Source organism: Anopheles merus, chromosome 3R (genome assembly GCF_017562075.2).
Source record: "Anopheles merus strain MAF chromosome 3R, AmerM5.1, whole genome shotgun sequence".
NCBI lineage: Eukaryota > Metazoa > Arthropoda > Insecta > Diptera > Culicidae > Anopheles > Anopheles merus.
Window position 1 is genome coordinate 2,211,444 of NC_054084.1, and position 20,765 is coordinate 2,232,208.

Sequence of the window (20,765 nt, forward strand, 5' to 3'; positions counted from 1 at the left end):
TGTTGCCAAACAAACCAGCAAACAAACAGGTCGGTGAAAAGGCGGCAAAACTTATTAAATTTCGTGTTTTGAATTACAGCAAACACAGCGCCCCTGCAATACGGCACTTGACTGCGGACTGCGAAAGTCTCAAACAACTTGCGGAATATTATTATTTGTTTTTGTCGGCATTAGACTGCTCCTTCCCTCCTATTTTGCCAGTGTTGCCAGTGCCAGGGGCTGAGGGCGGAAGCGATAGGGCCTGTGTTGGCAACAATTGAGTGGGTAAGGGTGTGTGAAGGTGTGTTGTTCATTTCAGCCAGGAAAACTCTAACTCGAGAATAGGTTATTGTCGAGGTGTTGAAAAAGTTTAAAGTTTTGTTTTTTCTAAAAGGACACGAAATTGACGTTCTCCCGCAAACGATGCAATGTCTACGGCTGGTTTTTTTTTGTGAAATGTTTATACGTCAACAAAGCCTGCCGCTTAAGGGCGCACCGACTAGATAGGAGTGGCAAGTGAAAAACAAAATAAAAGTTCCTAACTTCTGGCATCGCTTTCCGCGCTGCAACGAGGTGAGAAAGTGTAATACGATATGTTTCAAAGTTATTTTTCACTTCGCTTTGCTTACCTTAACAAATCCTTCCCGCTGAATACGACAACAGCTGTTTCGGGCTCACTTTTCCTTCGCGCTTGTTTACGTTGCCCTGTTCAAAGCCGTCGTCATGTATAATTTATTCCCCCTTATTCCCAATTGGCATCTTACAATTGGCACAGTTTTCCGCGTCAGGAGAAAACAACAACAAATGCCCCTAATTCTGCACACGGAAATCCCCGCGCCGCTCGACAAGACGAGGAAGATATTAAATTCCCGACGTGCAAAGCATTATTTCTCTATAATCACACAATCCACTTGCCGCGACTTCACCGGCTCCAAATGGGCTTTTGTGCCTCGTTTTCGACTTTTATGACTCGTGGGATCCGACACAACTCCGGGAAGCGTCGGTTTTATGGGTTCCCGGGCACAAACTATGAAACACTTCATTCATCACAATTTAGGAGCTAAGGCTTTCGAAAATGTACAGCATGGCGCAGAGTGCGAAAGGAGGGCGGGCGCTTTGGGGTTCGCTTTTTCCACCCACGAACGAAAAGCACCACTCAATCGAAAGGATTCCCCCCGAACGATCTGCGGCAATGCACGGGTAGCCGTGGATTCCGATCCACAGCGGCAAGTCGTAAAGCAACGGGCTTTACGGTCGGCAGCATTCCTCCACTCTCGCATATTGTTTGGCCAAACTCACTCCACCCGCTCAAACTTTCGTCCGGGTGAAAATCAAAGGTAAAGGTAGAATCTCGTTTTGCCTCAACAACCCCCAAACGCTTGAACATTTAAGATTCCATTCCTACGCACACACTCACACACACATACATCCACACAGCAACAACTTCCACCCAAACACACACTCTAATCACACGCAGGCTCGCAGAGGAGGAAACTTTCGTCGAGCAGAGCAGAGCAACCCGTTCCCAGCGTTACTCGTTTCGGTGGCGTTAATTCGAGTAAACTGTGTTATGATTATGAGACATCGCAGATTATCAGCATCGGCATCGTCGGCATCATCGTCTTCTCAGCGTTGTCATAATTATCATCCCGCTTTACTCCCGCGGCTCACCCACGAACGATCACCGCATTATCATTATCGTCACTGTCAACACGTTAATCTTCTCCCTGCCTAACGCCGCGACGGGGCGGCACTGTAGTGCTTTCGGCTTTAAGCCGGCTTTTGCACGCAGTTGTCAAGGAGATATAGAATAGGGGCGCCTTTCGCAGGACGAGCGGCGGTAGCATATTCTTCGCCAAACTCAGTTAACGCCTTTTATCGTTGCGTCAGTATCGAACGACTTCTCCTTTTATGGAGGCGTCCGTACGCTCACGTAACGACTTCTCCACGCGGAAAAATCACGCACCTTTATAATACACACACACACACGCTTGATCGAAAGGCAGCTTAAGAAGGGAACATCTTCACCACAAAGATGCCTCCACTAGCTGCCGCTTTCATTCGAATGCTGTGTGAAAGTGTACAAACGCGCCACGTTATAAATCGCCCATAAAGCGTAATGTATGCGAATATTTTTATGACGACCTACACACCTTCACATCAACGCACACGTAACATACTCCCACAATTCACTTCACAATGGGGCTTTAGTCGTCGCTCCAATGCATGATCCTCTGTGCCAGTGGACCGGCTAGGTTAGGCAATTGCGAGCTTGTACCGTGTGTTGGTCAGTGGACACGCTAGGAATCTTTTTGCTGGAAGCTTCCTTTTTATGCTCCCCTTCGATAATATATTTCTTTTTGCCCACGTGAACACTCTGCCCATCGACGGTTGGAGAATGGATTCGACGCTTACTGCACAGGAAGCTTCCACACAATCGCATTCACACACACATACACATTCCACAGCACAATTGCGGGGTGAATTATTATTCTGTAAAATCGTGCACTAAATAACTTCCTCGCTCTCTGTGCGCTAGCTACACTCGCACACGTACGCCGGGAAACGTGCGCACCACCGCACCGAAAGCAATGCACTGTCACTGCAGAATTGGTGGACTACTACTGGGTAGGGTAGGCAAGGGTGGCACGGAACGGAACCCGCCTGAACAATTGGTTTCCCGTCTTGAAAACCGCCGTTGTATTATCATGGTTGTTAGTTTCCGGCTTTCTTTCGAGAAGCAGAGACGGTTCCAGGGATTAGCGAAGCCGCTCGTTACACTTACGTACACTAGTACACACTGCAACACGCTGACGCTGGTCAGAGGCTGAGCAGGGATGAACCAAAACGCCAGCACAAATCGACATTAGAGACCTTCTGACGCGGAGCAGAAAACCGATTCCACTTCACTTCACTTCAATGGCGTACCGAAGGCTGCTGTACCGCCACCGCCAACACACAAAGTGTCTTCAATGTTTCGAGCGCGCACGTCGACGGGATATCTCCTAATCACTGCGAAAGCTCCACCATCTACGCTGATGTCCGGAGCTAGACTGGAGATTCGAGCTAAAGTTGTTTGGCAGAATGCGCCGTGCGCGCCGTGTCGTGCCGTCCCAGAGAAACGATGCTGTCAGATGCTGCGACGCACGAGGGACAAAACTCACAGCATGCTTGGTTCTGGGTTTTCCCCTACCTACGAGAGGGGAAAACGTGGACCGTGAGTTTGACAGTTCGCCTTCAGCATGGTCCCACGCTCTGTACAGTGGTGTTTGTGATACTTAGTCGACACGCGCACAAACACTACCAAAGGGGAAAGCTTTTCATTCAACGTTTCTACAGCCAGGCAGCCAGCCAAGCACGCAGGAGGCAACCGGTCTCGGATGTGGGTCACTGGTGCACGGTTGACGCTTGTTAGTATTAGAGCGCCCGCTTGTTTTTGCTTTCGTTTGCTAGTATGTGTGTATGCGTTTGCGTCCAGCTTGGTTGAGAGAAATGGGACTAAATATGAGTGGGATTCAGTGCGGTGTGCCGGTGATAAACGTGATGCGACGAGAGCCGCGTGGAAGCGAATGAACTCGAACTGCCCTTTCTCTTGTCGAACGAGCAAAACTTTGACGGTTCGCTTTGAATAAAAGGTTTGATTAGAAACTCGGTTCATTGAACATGAAATGGTTGCTAAATGGAGGTGGAAAGTTTGTTGGCAGTATGGGAAGTTGTTCGCAACTGTGATAAAGGTTCAGAATAAATAACACGAGTAATGGATACGGCGGGCAGTGGACCACTTAACGGAGTTTACGGTTAGTAAATTGATATTCTCTTGATTAACGTGAGAGGTATTTTTTCATATTTTTTTTCTTTTCATTCTCTACAAATACTTGAAATAGTCTTCTGTTAGTAAGTGAGCAATTACCACGCAATTTACTTATAAAGCTTCACTGCTGGCATGAAGCATGTAAACAGCATTGAATAGCCTTTGCTAATTGGATCTTTGCTATTATAAGCCGCCTCTTAACTTGTCTGGCTAATGACAATGGATTCCCCCGGAGCGGGATGCTGCTAACGGTTCCAGCAAACGTTTGTCACTGAATGTGATTTTCCATTTCCATTTTTTAAAGTCTCAGCACAACGCCTTCCCACCACCAAATGGTGTCTCCTAATCTGATTCAACTAATTTGCAGCTTCCACGAATCACGCCATTGTCAAACACAATGAAGCCATAGTACCCAGCCAGCAGCAGCGCCCGATGCTTCAACTGTCAGTAAGTGGATTTCGTGAAGAATGTTATATCTATGCTTAACCTCCAAAAGCGCTCGAGAGTATGCCCCCCCCCCCCCCCCCCCCCCCGATAAGAGCCTGTCCCGAGTTCGGCGAAGCTTCGTTCTTTTCTTTTTTCGTTCCTCCCATTACACATTCGCGGCAGAAGTGTCTTCATTATTGACACGTACATAGCCGTTGCTGTCGTGTTTGTAAGCTTCTAGCGTACGCTTCGCTTTTCCACGAAAACAGTTGACCAGCTTTTGGGAAGCCCGCGTCGCCGGGCGTTGATCGCAGCAGGAAATCTCGCTTTCCGGCTTGCGTCTGGTGGGTCATAAATTTATGCTCCTTTGTTCCTTTGGGGCTGTTGTTCGTGCTGTGATGGGTCGGCTCCAGTAAGGGGTGGTGGTGGTGTGAAAATATCTCAACTGAAAATCGACATTTTATACGGTACATTGATTTTGAATAGCCGCTTGGTTGAATGTTTGTCGCGCAGACGGAAAGCTGCTGAGGGCATTAGCGTCTTCATGCACCATCGTCTGCACCAGCGTTGAAAGTAAAGAAACGGAGAGCGAATTCGTCTTGCAGACAATTTGCCCATCATGGGGGCTTCGAGACAAAGATCGACAATTTGTGGAAAAGGCAAATCGGTTTTCCCCCTGTGCACGTTTCGCTGCGTGCAGTGTAAGATTTAAATTTGGAGTTGAAATTACCTGATATGCAGCGAGATTCGGGTTAGATACCGGTCCGAAATAGAAGACCAAATATACACATGTGCAAGACAGCAGCAGAAACCGCGGTTGTAATTCAGACTGCTAACGAACCGTACAAACCACCTAACATGTTAACGTAGCTGTACCAGGATGTAACAGTTCTGCAAAAATGTACTCAGTGAGGTCTAATGTGAAACATTACAGTGACGTGTAAACGGAAACAAACGCGCATTGTTCGTGCTGTGTGGCGAGCGGTTTGTGGTGCGGTACGGTTAAACTTTTTGCCACCATACTGCACATGTACCGCTAGATGAAAGTTTATTGCGCGAGGGTTTCCTTTGCTTTAACCAACGTTTTTTCTCTTCCTCGAGAAAGCAAATAAAACAAACAGCTACTTACAAGGGATGTACAAGCTAACCCTTCATGCAGCTTTATTATGTTGAAAATACGCATGACCTTTATTAACACCCGAAATGATAATGTTTACTGAAACATGTTAGCGTTTGCTGTGGCAAACGGCGCGAGAAAGCAACAGCAAGGATTGGAAGCGAACGACTCGCAGAATGGTAAACGAATAAAATTTTATATGTTTTAGCAAGTTAAATCAAACGAAATAAATTATAATGGATGTCAATAAATATGGAATTATCATTCTTTCTTCCGCTATACAACAGCTTGAATACTTCTATAGAAGTAACACTTTGGTTTCATCGCCTTTGGGGACTCACAAGAAACCGCTTAGCTTTGTTTTTCACTGTAAACATAGAAGATTCATCAATTCAAAATTGACACGTTACAAAACGGCTGTTTGTGCGCCGTAACACAGGTTGTAGCAAATAAACCACAGGAAACATTACCCTGCATCTTCATCCGCCAGCTATCTGACAAAACGCTGCACATGGATGATGGTGCCTGTAGCACCTAGCCCGGCTCTACTTAACGTTTGAGCTTCCGTAAGCCACGGTACAGCAAAGCATGGTCTTATGAAATGTCAACAGACTCGCAAACCAAACACCGTACGTTTCATCTTTTCTTGCGCTAGAAACTGCAAACCAACCCGTCAGCACAGCAGGCTGACAGGCAGCAGGCTAGGCCGGGGCCACCCCCAGAGTGGCACGAAGAAACCAATTTTGATTTCAAACCCCTGACTCAAATAAGCCTTTCCGTGACACCAAAATCAACAACCACCGGCACCCAGTTCCAGCGAACCCATTCCGGGATGGTAAAGAACAACACGCTGCTAGAAATTCAATTTCAAGCCCAGTATTACTGGAAAAATAAGATTACACTACCTGCCTCTCGTTATCTCTCTTTTTTTCTCTCTTTATTTTTTTTTCTCTCTCTCTCTCTCTCTCTCTTTCTCTCTCTCTCTTTCTCTCTCTCTCTCTAGCGTGCACTCGTCCTGAACCATTCCGTTTGGTGTCATGGTGCCAAACAATAGGCAATTCGAGTCTTCTGTCACGCGAAATGGAATCAACCGCAGGTAATGCGGTTTGACTTGAGCTCAAACTACACTCTGTAAGAGAGGTTCCATTTTGTTAGCCACATTGACTTTGTTTTCAAAACAGCTACATCATACTTTTGTTTCATGCTTGCTCGTTTGCAATTCGTGGTGGAAAATTTACAGCATCGAGGAGATGATTTAGCATTTGGAATTTAAAGGAACATTCTGTTCAATAGCTGAGAGTAAGTTTGTATTTTCTTTTAACTTCTTTGTGTTTTTTTTAGTGTGTGACTGCAATTTTCCTTGCAATTTTCCGTGTCTCCACAACTCCAAGGAGCACCATGCGTCTCCATCGTGATAGGAAATTAACTGGGCGCCTCCACCGCTTATAGCGCCACAACTAGCTTATTGAATAAAAGGTCATGTGTAGAAATAATTTGAGTCAAATTAAATGTGCTTTTGCAAACAAAAAGAAAACAACACTGAGAAGCTTTCCATACACAAAACATGCCACATATTATACGGTTCAAAAGGTATGAATGTCTAAACGTGTTTGTATTACTTGTAATGGCGGTAACAAGTCCAGTCCTCGTACGATTACAATCGCTGTTTTTATTCCCATCATCCCTCGCATGGTAAATCTCGCACAGGAAGAGATCGCTCCCACACCAAGCACACGCACACACACACGCACATGTTTGCCCTTTTTCCCCTGAGTATGAAACAAAAATCCCACTAACTGCTGTTACTTCTGCTAATGTTGCCAATGTTGCGTATCGTGTTGCAGGCGAGGGATCGAAAAATGATAATACGCAATCTCGACGCACTTCATGCTCCTGGTCGAAGGAAAACAGGAAAACGCCCTACCTCCTGACCACCTTACCGGATGCAGGAGCGGCTGCTGTTGGCAATAATTGTAAAATTTTATTATTGGAGTTTTACGCGAAACCCATATAATGCCTTTATTCGTGCACGGTTGGGAAACACACGCGGACGGATGTGTTTCCGTTTGGTCGTTTAAGGAAGATATCGGGGACAAGAGGTGCGAAGGTGAATGTATCATAAAAAAAAACGGAAGTTAAACGGATGAAACGTGTCCACCAGTCATCCCCATGTTGGCAGATAATGTATTCTGTTCGGTTGTATCAGTTGTTGAAAAAACAGAACAGGGAATGTATCTAATTTCACAAGTTTTATTATCACTTGAGGAGATTTAGACATCATGAAAAACATTAAAATGTGTTACATATTTCTCCATGTTAAAATCTTATTTGTGAACAATCTACGAGCTTTACGCTTCAATTTCGTAAACCAAAACTTTTCAATTTAAAGCTTAAAAATACATTTCACTGAAAAGAAATTAACGTGAAGCAGTCGATCCTCAATTTGTTATTCTTTAGCAACACAGTTAATTCATAACACCTCTTTGCTTTCACAAAACTTTCTCCCTTTCTCTAACCTGATTAATCACACCCAAGCCCTTTTTTAAACCTTATTTTTACTGCTCATACAGTTTAGTGAAAACTAATCACATTGTGCCAAATGGTTCAGCGGCATATTGAGACCAATGCTGGAAAGAAAGTAATAAAAAACGGTGTGCCAAAACATAAAAAAACAATACTTTCACCCTACCTTTGGGCAACAAAATAAAAACGCTTCAGAGAAGAAATAACGAATTTTAACCGATAAAACCAGCACAGGGAAGGGTTGAGCAGTGGCGTTAGGAATGGTTCGAACGGGCTGAAACAAGAGCAGTTCCTCATAATGGATGATGGGACACACCTTTAACAAAATGGGTAAAGTGTGACCAGGGCAAAGGTGCGGGGTGCCCGAAAGGTCCAGTGTAAAAGGTTCATAATTTATTATTGCAGAGACATCGGGGTCAAAATCTGAAAAGCGCTTAATTACAACCGTGGACCGTGCGAACCGTGCTTTTACCGGTGCGTGGTGGAAAGGGCACAAGCCACCGGATCGAGTTAATTCCCGGCACGGAAGTCGGAAAATTCAAAGACAACAAATTACACAGCAAAAACACGCTGTATAAACAGCTGACATGCCGCCATCGCTCCATCGCTCTCGAGCTAGATCTTGCTTGGCAATGGAAACGAGCAGGAAGGCAGTACCAGCGGAAAAAGTGGATTCTTAATTAAATGGATGCTTATTTGAAAAGTTGTTCACAATCATTGCGCTACGTTGGAGGTGAAACCATTTTCACTACAAAAAGCACCCCGAATGAATGGACACCATCGCCATTACGTTCTTGAAGGAAATTCATCTTATTGCTAAAGTTGGCAAAAGGCGCTCACCTCTCGTCGCTTTGTTTTCTCAAGTCCCTTAGCAAATTTAACCTATTTAAATGCGATAAGTGTAGTCGTTAGCGAATCATTACCTACTGAATGCTCCGAGGCATGACTGAAAAGGAGTTTCGGTGCAAAATGAAAATTCCTTTAATTAGGACCGACGAAGCCGCTTTCATAATGTTCAAAGCTGGACGCTTATTATGCTCGGCAGTGTAGTATTACCTGTTTGTTTTAATAATTAACAAATCAACGTTGTTTTAGTTATATTGAATGGTTGGCAAATTATGTCTTCCAATTTGTAACGTTATGCAAAGAAATTCATTTAAAAAAACAACATGGTGAGTTACAGGGCCACTTTCAACAGCCATCCATCGGGAACCATCCAGCTTCATGTGCCCATGGCTATCCGTTGTAGGGTGCTTCACCAGAAGCACCTATCAATTTGGCGAATCTTTTACGCCACCAAGCTTGCAGCATCAAGTGCTCTTCTTTCGAGCGCTTTCGGAGCGATAGGCAATCAGAACGTGGTCATGAAAAAAAAATTGCCCACGTTTGAAGATACGTTCGAGGAAGCCCGAAAAAGTCATGCTGGAACCGGTTGTACGTACTTCAACGCAGTAAAGAAGCGGTAAGCGTATATGAGAGCCAGATTACCATCTTATCTAGCACAGGAACCCTCAGTATCTTCGACCAAAACGGTTCATACTGAAGACATTATTCAGGTACGTGGGGCCAAAGGAGGACAAACCGTCGGTGATTCACTGTGTTCAGGAGCTTCCCTCACGATGCTGCACAATGTTGTTGAAGCTTTTTTTCTGATTCGAGATGATAAAAACGACTGAAAATATTCAAACCAATCAACCAATTATTGTTCGAAGAGTTACAAAGCACTTTTAATCCCCATTAACCTTCAACCAATTTCTTTTCTTCTTGTATCGCCAGTTAAACGTTATATCACACCACGTACGCCCAATACCTCCTGCAAGGTGAAACAATTCACTCTTCCCCGTCCACACGCCTTCAATTGCTGATATTATCCAACCAACAGCAAAAATAAATAAATAAATGCCATCTAATATTACGTCGGCTAAAATTAGGTTTTATTTCGGTCACGTGCTGCTTGCCACCAACTGTTTTCTCCTTGCGTTACATTGTCTTTTCGGTGCTGGCGTTCCCACCAGGGTAATATTGACATCACCATAGAAGGATACACATATCGTGCAATCCGTACAAAAGACATCTGTATCAGCATCTCAATATATGTTGGCTCCCTTTTTTTGTACCTCACGCCTGCCTGGGGGTACCGAAAGGGCGTCAAAATGAGATTGTGTAACTCACACACGTTCTCGACAGACGCCGCGCACGCAGCGAACAGTTACCGACCCGAAATCAGATAGCAGCTTCTCACAATCGTGCCGAATACCTGCACGGTATTTGATGAGCCCGAAATATCCGTTTTGCCATGTACGAGGCATTCCCAAAATTACATCACATGCAAACAGACAGCGAATATGGAGCGTAGCGCTGTAGCAGGAAGCGTTTTCTTGCATTTTCCCTTCATTCCTTTTGTTTCATTGGCCAAACATCATGGCGCTGTTTGAGCTGTAGCGGGTTTTACGACAATAGCTTGCAAACGTTGTGATGTGAGCGGAAATTAGTTCGCAGAAAACCGTCGACATGTTTCCGCTCCGAACGTTGTGCTCGCGTTGCTCCAAAGGTTATCGCGCGGAGAAATGTTCCGCTTTGTGTGTGACAGGTAGCTAACAACCATGTAACAGGTTGAGTGCTCACTTTTTAATTCATTCCATTTATTCAATTCATCCAGTAAAGACATGGCGTAACAGCTTTCGTGTATTTTATTTCCAATTCTTCCATTTTTCCGAGAAATGCATTCTACTGGAGAGCTTTCAGAAGCACTTTCATCAACTTTTTCACTCCGCACACGGTCATAAGAGCAACTCATGCAGTGAGCTTTGGATTGTTGACATTGTTCGTTTTCTGCGTTAAATATAATTGGTTTGATTACATTGGTTATACACAATCCTTTTCCTCTATAAATTTGATCCTTATTGTTCTAAACCCTGGACATTTCTTTTAAAGACTATGATTCAACCTTTATTTCCCCTTTTTACTTCTCATATTTCCTAGAATACCTTTCCCGCTTTATACGTGATTTACGAACCGACCAAAATTCCATCTCTTCAAGACTCTACAGCAAAGAACTGTGGCTCAGAACAATATGAACCCTTCCACTGGTTTCAGAATGTAATGAGGCGAATGAATCGTTCGTGCTGTACAGCTCAGTGAAGTTCATTCGTTTGTTAGTTTTCCTCAGAAACTCCTTCTTCTCGCGGCTTTTTCTTCGTGATTTGAGTGGAAAATTGTCCCCGTTCTTCCCCTCGCAACACAGCACCTCCATAAGGAACTAGTTTTGCAATTTGCAAAGCCTCCGCCGGCACGATTTCAATCGGTTGTTTGTGCCTTAACCTTCCCTTTAAATAAATGGAGGGTTCTGCCAACGGAAATGAACGAATCTGGCTGTGAGGCACAAATAATTGCCCGAAATGGCTGCCTTCCTTTTGGTGTAATGATACGTTGAAAGGCGACGAGTGACAGAAACAGAGAAAACGACTGCCGGCAAACGGGGTAGTGCTGCTGAAGTTCTTTCGCTGAAAGTCACGTTCAAAGCACGACAAAGGGGCAATGATCCATTACTGGGGCGGAGTACTGGAAGTGGCATCTTGTAGGCAGGTTTTCTCTGTGACGAGTAAAATAAATCCGGAAAACGTGCTGGAATGCGTTTGCTATCTTTTGTCTGTTAAGGGAGATCTTTAGCACTCTTGAAAGTATTTTAGCGTTGGTTGAAATGTGTGACGGACCAAAGCAAAAGCTATTGTAAAGGAGATGAGTGTCGGGTTACGTACCCTTTTGTGTGATAGACAAACGCTTGAAGGTATGATCGTTTGAAAAGTATCGATTTCTTTTCTTTGAGCATGCTGACAACGGTAGGGAGCAAAGTAGCGCATTAGTGAATGTAAAATTCACTGCTAATTGCAACTAAAAATATCGTATATTATTTGAGTCAGCGCATGAACTTTGTATTTCTTTCTGATGAGCACGGAAAGCTTTATGTTTCAAAGAACTGTATTCAATTTGAGTTGAAGAATGCAAACTCAAACAGACACGAAACAGATTCAATTTATGATATATAGATCATGTTGTATATGCAGATCACTTATATCGAAATGTACCAACCTTAATCTCCGACAATGACAGACTTGGAAGGAACCCTCTTCCTACGCCATCCGGCAATAATCTCCTGCACCTCGTCCAAGCTCTTGCCCTTGGTTTCGGGAATGTAAAGAAACACGAACCCAAACGTCAACCCAATGCTAACGGTGAACACCCAGAACGGAAGGTATGCACCGACATTGTCAAGCGCTATCTGGAACAATTTCAACACGGCAAAGATGGCGACACCGCTCAGAATTCCAAACAGGGCGTTCGCGTGGGCTCGAATGTTTTTGGGGAAAATTTCACTCATAATTGCAAACGGCACAGTGGCCATCCCGAAGGCGTACGAAATGACGAAGAACAGCAGCCCAACGAACGAGACCCAGCCGAAGCTTTCAACGTTCACGCCGGCCGCCTCGAGCGTAAAGTAGATGGAAACGAGCAGCAGCCCTATACAGCTTCCGGCACCAGACCACAGTAGCAGGGGACGTCGGCCGACACGATCGACTAAAAACACCGGAAAGGACACGGTCACCATTTGCACAACACCAAGCACGATGGACATTTGCGCGTCGGTTAGATCGCTGGAAATCTGGGAAAAGATGGTCTGCGCGTAGCTCAGGACTGCTTGAACACCTGACATCTGCATACCCACAGCAAGAATCAACACAATGATGATATTGTTACGATAAGCCGGCAGAAACAGTTCTCTCATCGAGCCTCGTTCGCTGGCTGTTCGTTCGATGGATTTCCGGGTACAGTTGAGCTCTTCCTCTACGGCCGAGGTCCGCCTCAGCCATTTTAAGCTGCGTCCCCTTCCGAGCAGATAGTGCGGGGACTCGGGCATCCACACGAAGGTGAGCAGAAATAGAACCGGGCCAACCATGGAAAGCCAAGCCAGTGTCTCGAAGCTAACGTAAGGCCCGACGGAGTATTCGAACAGTATCGCCAATTTAGCCAGTACCGTGATGAGCGAAGCGGCCGCACCCCGAACTTCGTCCGAAGTGATCTCCCCGATGTAGATGGAAATTATTCCATACGCCATGCCGTACGAAATACCGAAGAGAAAGCGGGCGATGTACAACAACAGCGCCGTCCGAGCTAATGCGATCATAATCCATCCGGCAATCACGGGTAGAGCACTGGCAATAAATGGCCACTTGCGTCCAAATCGGTCCACAGTGAGCCCGACAAGTATCATACCAAAGATACCGCCGATGGCTTGAATTGATACGATCCAGGAACCGTCACCGGACGTAATCGATAGCGGGGGGTTCGGCACGTTGAGGAGCTTCGGTAGGGCTGGCGAAGACCATGCGTTGGTGCATAGAACCATAAAGATGCAGAGAGTAGCTAAAGAGAGAGAGAGAGAGTTGGAAATGCGCAATCAGATACAAACAACAAGGAATTTGTGTGTCACTTACCAGAAAATGATGCCAAGTACTCATTTCTGTGTAACAGCAGACGCGAAATCCACGGTGAAGTAGTCATGGTGACGAACTGAGAGCGAATGAGAACCGTAACATTCGCATTTCAAGTGGGTAGACATTTGACCAAACAACAACAAAACTTATCTCCGTGTGTACCGAGCCATTAGACGTTACGCTCCGATAATGAGTGCGTTTTTTGCTCTCTGAGTGAACGACAAGATGTGCGAAAACGAATAAACGCAAACAGAAAGATAATGGTCGAAAGAGATAACTAAGACGATTATTGGGGAAATAAACGCTGGTGCAAAAATGCACGCTGCCGATTAGGTTGGCATAGGTCTTCGTCTATGCTTTTGAGTGTGTATTAAAACTGCTTGATATGTGTCTGCTTGACTGTAAAGGAACGTATTTTTCAAGTTGCACATCCATTTCTTTAAAAGACAGATGCTTTAACCGTTGAAATAGCCGTTTGAAAAGTATCAATTTCCATGTGTTCAGTATGCTGACAGTAGACAGCGCTTCTCTTATCTCTTATAATATAATTCATTAATACTTGATGTGCCTCATCATAATCATGACCCAGTAAGCTGAGAACGAAAATGCACCATTTTCGTTGTTCGTTTCACACATTTTCATTCAATCTGCGAGCGAGCGAAACGTGCTCTGCGTCAAATTTTGATGAAGTTCAGATTGAATTTATGATGGGTCAGGTACGCGAGTCATAAAACTTTGGCCCGAGACAGAAGGTTCGGCAGTTCAGCTTAAACCGTCACACGTTGTGTACAGACCGTGCCAGGGCAATGCCAAACAGGAAGTTTGTATCAGTTCCCAAACTTTGCTGAGTGACAAAAATTAATAGGGAAAGTTATGTCGTTCGTAATGAAAACGATCCATTCATTGCGTACCGTTGATAATAGCGCAGATCATAAAACTCTAACTTCTGTTCTAACTCTATCTAACATGCTCTATGTTTGACGATTTGGGCTTTATTATTCGTTTCTTTTAGCAAATACGCAAGCCTAAACACCAGTCATTCTGGTTATTCGTTAACAAATTTAACCATTATCGTATTTAGATGACCACCATAATTTGCTGATAATTCCAATACACCATGCACCATGAGCGGTAATCGGAACCGTGTATCGTGCGTTTGGAAGCTTTAGTACGGCCGTTGGCTCGTTATTTTTCCCATCCAATCCGCTTACTAATTCATGGCACGAAAGTTCATACCGTTTCGCTACGGAAGGGAACCGGCAACCGCCGAGTTGCCCAAAAGCGCAGAAACCAAATAAACAAACAACCCCGTGTGGAACTGGAGAAAGAAAGCAGCCTTGCCAAACAAACACGTATTTACCTTTTCCGCAAACCATTGTTTCGCCCGGTGGCTAACAGCATTATTGTTACTGGCTTACCCCAGAGTTCGTAATGCTCGTTTACCGCAGCTTTTGGTAACGATTTGCCGAATGGCGGATGGTGTTTTTCAGAATGCCAGCGAGGACGCGACACAGAGAGCAGGAAGTTTGGTGGTGGCGGTGGGCGAATTTGATAACTTTTTGGTCATCGTGGCCGCTGATTTGTTGAAGCTGCCGGTCGAGAGAGAAAACCGCGCCAGTGGTGAAACGGATACAATCATTTCCGAGTGACTGTGGCATCGACCGCAGGCTTGTGGATTTCCCCCCCGCCCCGGGGCAGCATGCATTGAATTTTATGGCTTGGTAAAAGATTAACTTCGCCGGTTTGTGTAATGACTTTGTTGCTTTGGTTTGCATTGGATTTTGAAATTGAGTTCTTGGGAAGTCGTTCTATATCCAATTACTGTTACTGCGGGGTGAATGAATGGGTGCAAATATTGATGGAATTATTGCAAAAACACAAAACTACTATGCAGTAGCGTTCAATATTGGATTTCCTATAAAAATAATGTGCATTAAACATGCGAAAAATATGCCTTTTCATTCAGATCAAATGCTCTCAAGTAATAGAGCGAGCACTGAACAAAAGCCACTTTGTTGTTGCAGCTCTTTTCATTCGTATTCGTCGTCTATCGTCGCAGCAAGATTCTAACTCATAAAACTGAAATCATCCCACTGGCAAAAGACTCGAATCCCCGCCAGAACCGTTCGAGATGGGCGCGTATTTGCAATTCCAATTTCAGCTTTTATGAAGCGCACTTACGTTCCATTACTGCTGGCGCTGTGTTCACCAAGAAGCAAGGAACCCTGCCAATACGTTTGTATGCTTCCGTAAAAAATCCAGCAAAAGAAAGCGCAAGACAGCGCTCGGAGCCGTCGGAGAGAAAAAAAATCATTAATGAAATCGTCTCATCTTTTTTGATTGATGAGGTTGAACCATGGGCGACTCCACGCTTCCATGATATTTGATTGTTATGAAGCGATTTCTATTGTGAATCGGGGCCGTATGGTATCAATCGTTCCTGCGAAGCTCTGTGTAGTAAAGGTAGATAGTATCGTGGTGCCGGGAGAAGGCTACAGCATCACACCATAATCGATTTCCTGCGAGAATAGTCTTGAATAATCTATACAAATCAACACACTGCTGCATATTCAATCATTACAAAGCATTCGAGCAATGTGTTGCGGGGCGCGAGCTCAACTAGTATCAATACTTCACTTCGGAGTGTTATTGATGTGTGTATCGATCGATTATACATACATTAAACGGCATGAGGTTGTAGTTAAAGAAGCATTTGGATTAGCTGGTTGCCGTATCATTAGTCTTGTTTCTCAGCTCCGAAAGAGGAATACGGCCATTACTTTAATTAGAAGCCCGTGATAAGATGTTTGCGTTGCTTACTTTTGACCCACGATACGCTGATTGACCAAATCCTATTTCCTATCCCATTCACCAAACGGCGGTCACACCAAACACTCAAACGTCATCACATCGAAAGCAAACAATATCGCTGCTCTCATTTCCCTGCACCGCACCTAATCATCATCATCAATGCTCATATCCTCTTCTATTTGCAGGAAAGCTTCTCCTACTCGACCACGCACCACGAACGGTTCTAGTGGGAAAACCGTCTGTCCGGACGATGGTTTCAAAGGGTGATTACGACGATACTTATGTATTCTAAGCCGCCCCACGCCCCAAAGAAGCGCTGATAGTTGTTTACACAAACATACGGCTCGTTCCGAAGCAACACGCAGACGACAGCAGGCGAAGCTGGCGTGTGTGCGTGTGAAACCATTTTATCGGCGTCTCGTGTACCCGATGGTGTTGCAAAGGACATCTTCCCTCCATATGTGCGTTGCTGTGTACACATTATAGATGCAAATTGATTATTAAGCCGTATCACAGGCGTCTGTTGGTAATTTATACCGTCATGAATCGACGCGGGAGAGCGGTTGACGCTACAGCTACATCCTCCCTGCTGCGTAAGTTAAACGTCTCCCGAGGGACGACCCGTGTGACAGTGAACCCAGCACGGTTGAATCTTCTTATCTAGCACCCTTTCGCTGTGTGGACGACTCGGCGGGAGTTGGGTAACATTTTTGGCTCAAATTTCATGTCACGAACTAGTTTTCAATAATCATGTGCTCCACCATGGTGAGGAGCATGGATAGCCGTCTGTAAACAAACACTTTTTGCGTGTGAAAAGTGCCCAAGCTCCTGAGCGAGAAGCTACAGCAGCAGCAGCAGCAGCAGTGTTTGCATATTTACCGATTGCGATGGAAGCGACTCGAATATCAATTGAACTTTCGGAAAGTGTCGTTATGGTGCAGCTAAGGTGATGATTACCAAGCAGGGAAAACATTTAAAGATTCTCGATGGTTTTCGGATATCGAGTGATAAAGAAGACTGCGACATTGTTTCTGAAAGCTTAAGATATTATTTCGTGAGCAAAAAAATAAAAAAGAATATGAATTTTTTTTGCCAAATTTAGTAACGAGGAAATTGTGTTCAACTTCTCTTTGCGAGATAAGAACGAAATGAAGCAAATCTTTCAGTCAAACCCTCTGTTTATTCAATGCGTGAACCCAAACGCTAAATGACCCGGTATTAACACGACTTACACAATTCATTCGCAAGCTTAAGCTATCTGCAGAGTACCCATTCTTACTCGTGCTTCAATGAAAATCAATAGATTCGATGATAACACGGCTTATATGCCATTCACGAATGTCGTACATTCTCCTATCCTGGTGAGCTACTACATCCAACACAATCAACCATATTACGACCAACCGATGTGTAATAAGTACACCTTGATCAATTTCATGGTCCTATGAATAGAGCATCCCTCTCTCTCTGCCCATATCACACTGCCCCACCAATACAACACGCCCATCCACACTCCTGCACCATAATCTAGTACACAATCGTGCCGCAAGGTACAACAATAATCCCCAAAATATAAATATTCCCCATGCCCACCCAACCTGCACGCCCAGCACCGTTGTAAATTGAAGAATCAAGCGAAATGGACAATTGTGTGCCAAGGATACGGCAACAAACATTGCACTGGACCATTGCAACTACCATGAAAACATTCCTGTCACGTTCGCGACCCACATACATTATTCATCCGTCCCCAAAGTAAAAGTAAAAATCCCACTGACCCGCGGGACCGGGACGAGATTAAAGCTTTGCTCAGAATAGTACCAGAACAACGGTACAAGGATTCTCACGATATTTATCAGCCGGGTGGGTAGGTAGTAGGGCTGTTTATAATTTTGCCTCCCATCAATGTCACGGCCAGAGTGACAATGGCATTCCTGGCCGGAGGTTGTTGGCTCTCTTTACCACACAAACTCCCACTAGCTGCGAAGACCCGTTGTCAGAAGAGATTTTCGAACTCAGGCACGGGGAAAATTGAAGTGTCATTTTTCTCCATTTTCACCACTCATTATTGTGGCGTTACTTTTTGTGACATCTGGGCCCTTGGCTGCATTATTCTACAGCCGTTCTCTGTTCCTTGCGGCCTTCCGAGAACATTTTTCAGTCTCAAAAGATTTGCTACCGTGAGTATCGGAAAGGGAAAACATTCCAAAACTGGTGGAGTGTGGAAGGGGGGGGGGGGAGGGGGGGGTTTAAGCTTCGTAAAGGTAGCATGAAGCTGCAAAACAATGACGAAGCACATAATCGGTGGTAATTTGTCATAAGAATGGTGGTATTATCTGGCCTTCGCAGGAGATTTTGGGAGAGATTTTATGTAACGAGTGATTTCATATCATCAACAGATAAGACCAAGAGAAGGCATCTTAAAGATTCCGGATATCCTTCAACCTAATGAATACGTTTGCTTGCAATGCTTTAAGAATGCTTCTTTATGAAAGAGGTCAAGTCATGTATATAGTTTTTGGCTGAAAAGAACAGTTTGGCATTGGTCCAAAAGATACACTTAAGTCGTCCTGTTGCATCTTCTGAACTATTTAAACTCAAATACATTTAAAGAAAAGTCGATTATTTATGGTTCAAGTTTTGGCAGCGTACGGTAAATCAGTCGATGCCTACAACACATGATATACATCTTCTTCACAGGAATTACTTAAAGTGTATTGCCCAAAGTGCTTCTAGTTTAACGATAATGGCATCTTCTAAGCTGATCCTTTATATTCATCTCCATTGACCTCTTCCCTAGAAGCAATCTGAATCCTCATTTTCCCTCAAGATTTTAACTATTCAATGACACCATAACCCTTACGTTAGAAAGAGATGTTTGTCGTACAGCTCGGGTCATATCGGGATCAGTTGTTTTTGTCGGTGATTAACATGCCATTCGTTAGTGGAAAAGGTTTTTGTGAGCATATAAATCCTGGCCAGATCGTTTGGGACACCCTAAGCCACCGACCACCTGAACCAAGGTGTGTCCACGTACTCTCCAAGGACATCTAAGCCAAGGACCATCCCAGGACCTGTGCACTCTGTCCTGTGTTGCAATTTTGAGCTTGGTTTTGCATCCACCACCACACACATACATAGAACCATAACACAGAACAGGGATCTCCCTTTTGAGGCATCTGTAAACGGTTTTTCCGTATCAAAGCTGTGTGTCTTCGTGGTATTGGTGCGACAGGACGACGTTTCCACTACACATCCTCTCTGTTGCACTCTCCCTGGGTGGAACTATTCCATTTTCCGGCAACGATGAATTGAAAGTGTCCAACGGGGAATCATATTTCAGGCGCTCCGACCGGGCAGATAATAATTTAAAATATTACATGCACCATTACCGCAATGCACACTACCGTCAAAGGGAAGAGAAAGGAAGAGCCAGAAAGCGGGAGAGAGTTCAAGGGAATGTGGGTGGCGGAAGAATGTTCTCATGCCCTCAACGGAAGCAGTGGAAGCTCAGCACTAAAAAGAATTACAAATTGCAGCTTGAAAAACTACACACGATCGTTTATTATCGTGTAAACGGAAGTGAAATTGTGGGAAAATGTTGTTCTCACACTTTTCCTGTTTAGTCGATGGTGTTTGCTTTCGCTCTAATGGCTTGTGATTGTGATTTCGTTTGAATGTTGCAGTTTGTGTTTTGCATTTATTTTTAGTTGTAAAACATGCATGCTTCATTCCATGATGTATTTCATTTGTCCAACGTGTTTGAGTGATGGTTTTATCGTCCAACAGTGAAGAAATGCATGTCGTATTGAAATTAGGTTAAATGTGCTACTCCAACCTTTAAGGCTTCAATTTACGAGAAAATACTTTGAAAGTTCTCTTATACGAAATTATTCTCCAGCAAATGATTTAACATAGGATGCTTTGAGAGATGTTGGAAGCTTAAACGCCATGTGTCTTCTTCTTCTTCTTCTTTGGCTCAACAACCGATGCCGGTCAAGGCCTGCCAACACACTTGTGGGGTTGGCTTTCAGTGACTTATTGATTTCCCCCCATAGCAGGATAGTCAGTCCTACGATGGCGGCACGGTCTATTTGGGGCTTGAACCCATGACGGGCATGTTGTTAAGTCGTACGAGTTGACGACTGTACCATGAGACCGGCAATGTATGTAACGAATGCAATGAATGTAACGCCATGTGTATGGATATAATATTGACATTTCACAAGCGGTTTAAGATTTTATCTGAGTATAAGAGTATTCAGTCTTCAACACAGGATAATACTGAATACTGTTCTAATCATCCTCTGCTGTCTTGTGTTCGTCAGATGGCTTACACGAACTATGGACCGCTTCATGCGCTCGACTTATTTCCTTCATTTGCTCAATGACTCCAGTTACATGGCACATGCTTGTTCTAACATCATTCTCGAAAGAGAAGATATTGATTGAAACGAAAGCATGATTAATGATGATCCAGTCGTGAGTTGAAAAGCTGTTGGCGAGCATAGTTGACGAGCAATTGCCACCAAATAGACACTTTTACATCAAACTGATGGAAAAAGACGTTTGTTGCTAAAGCAAGTGTCAGTTATTACGAGATTTG

General features: G+C 44.4%; 1 protein-coding gene across 1 annotated transcript; it reads right to left on the minus strand.

Moving 5' to 3' along the window:
- Positions 1-10,667: 10,667 nt before the first annotated feature.
- Positions 10,668-13,422, minus strand: LOC121597802 (facilitated trehalose transporter Tret1-like). Its single transcript, XM_041923950.1, has 2 exons — positions 13,349-13,422; positions 10,668-13,277 (listed from the first exon to the last, which is right to left on the minus strand). Exons 1-2 carry the CDS (start codon positions 13,413-13,415, stop codon positions 11,947-11,949), a joined length of 1,398 nt encoding a protein of 465 aa, XP_041779884.1. The 5' UTR covers positions 13,416-13,422; the 3' UTR covers positions 10,668-11,946.
- Between the last annotated feature and the right edge of the window lie 7,343 nt (positions 13,423-20,765).

Bases quoted from the DNA above. Each gene is read 5' to 3' on its own strand.
- LOC121597802 (XM_041923950.1), bottom strand. From the start codon at position 13,415: ATGACTACTTCACCGTGGATTTCGCGTCTGCTGTTACACAGAAATGAG. The intron at 13,278-13,348 runs GTAAGTGACACA...CTCTCTCTTTAG, and splicing joins GTACTTGGCATCATTTTCTG to CTACTCTCTGCATCTTTATG.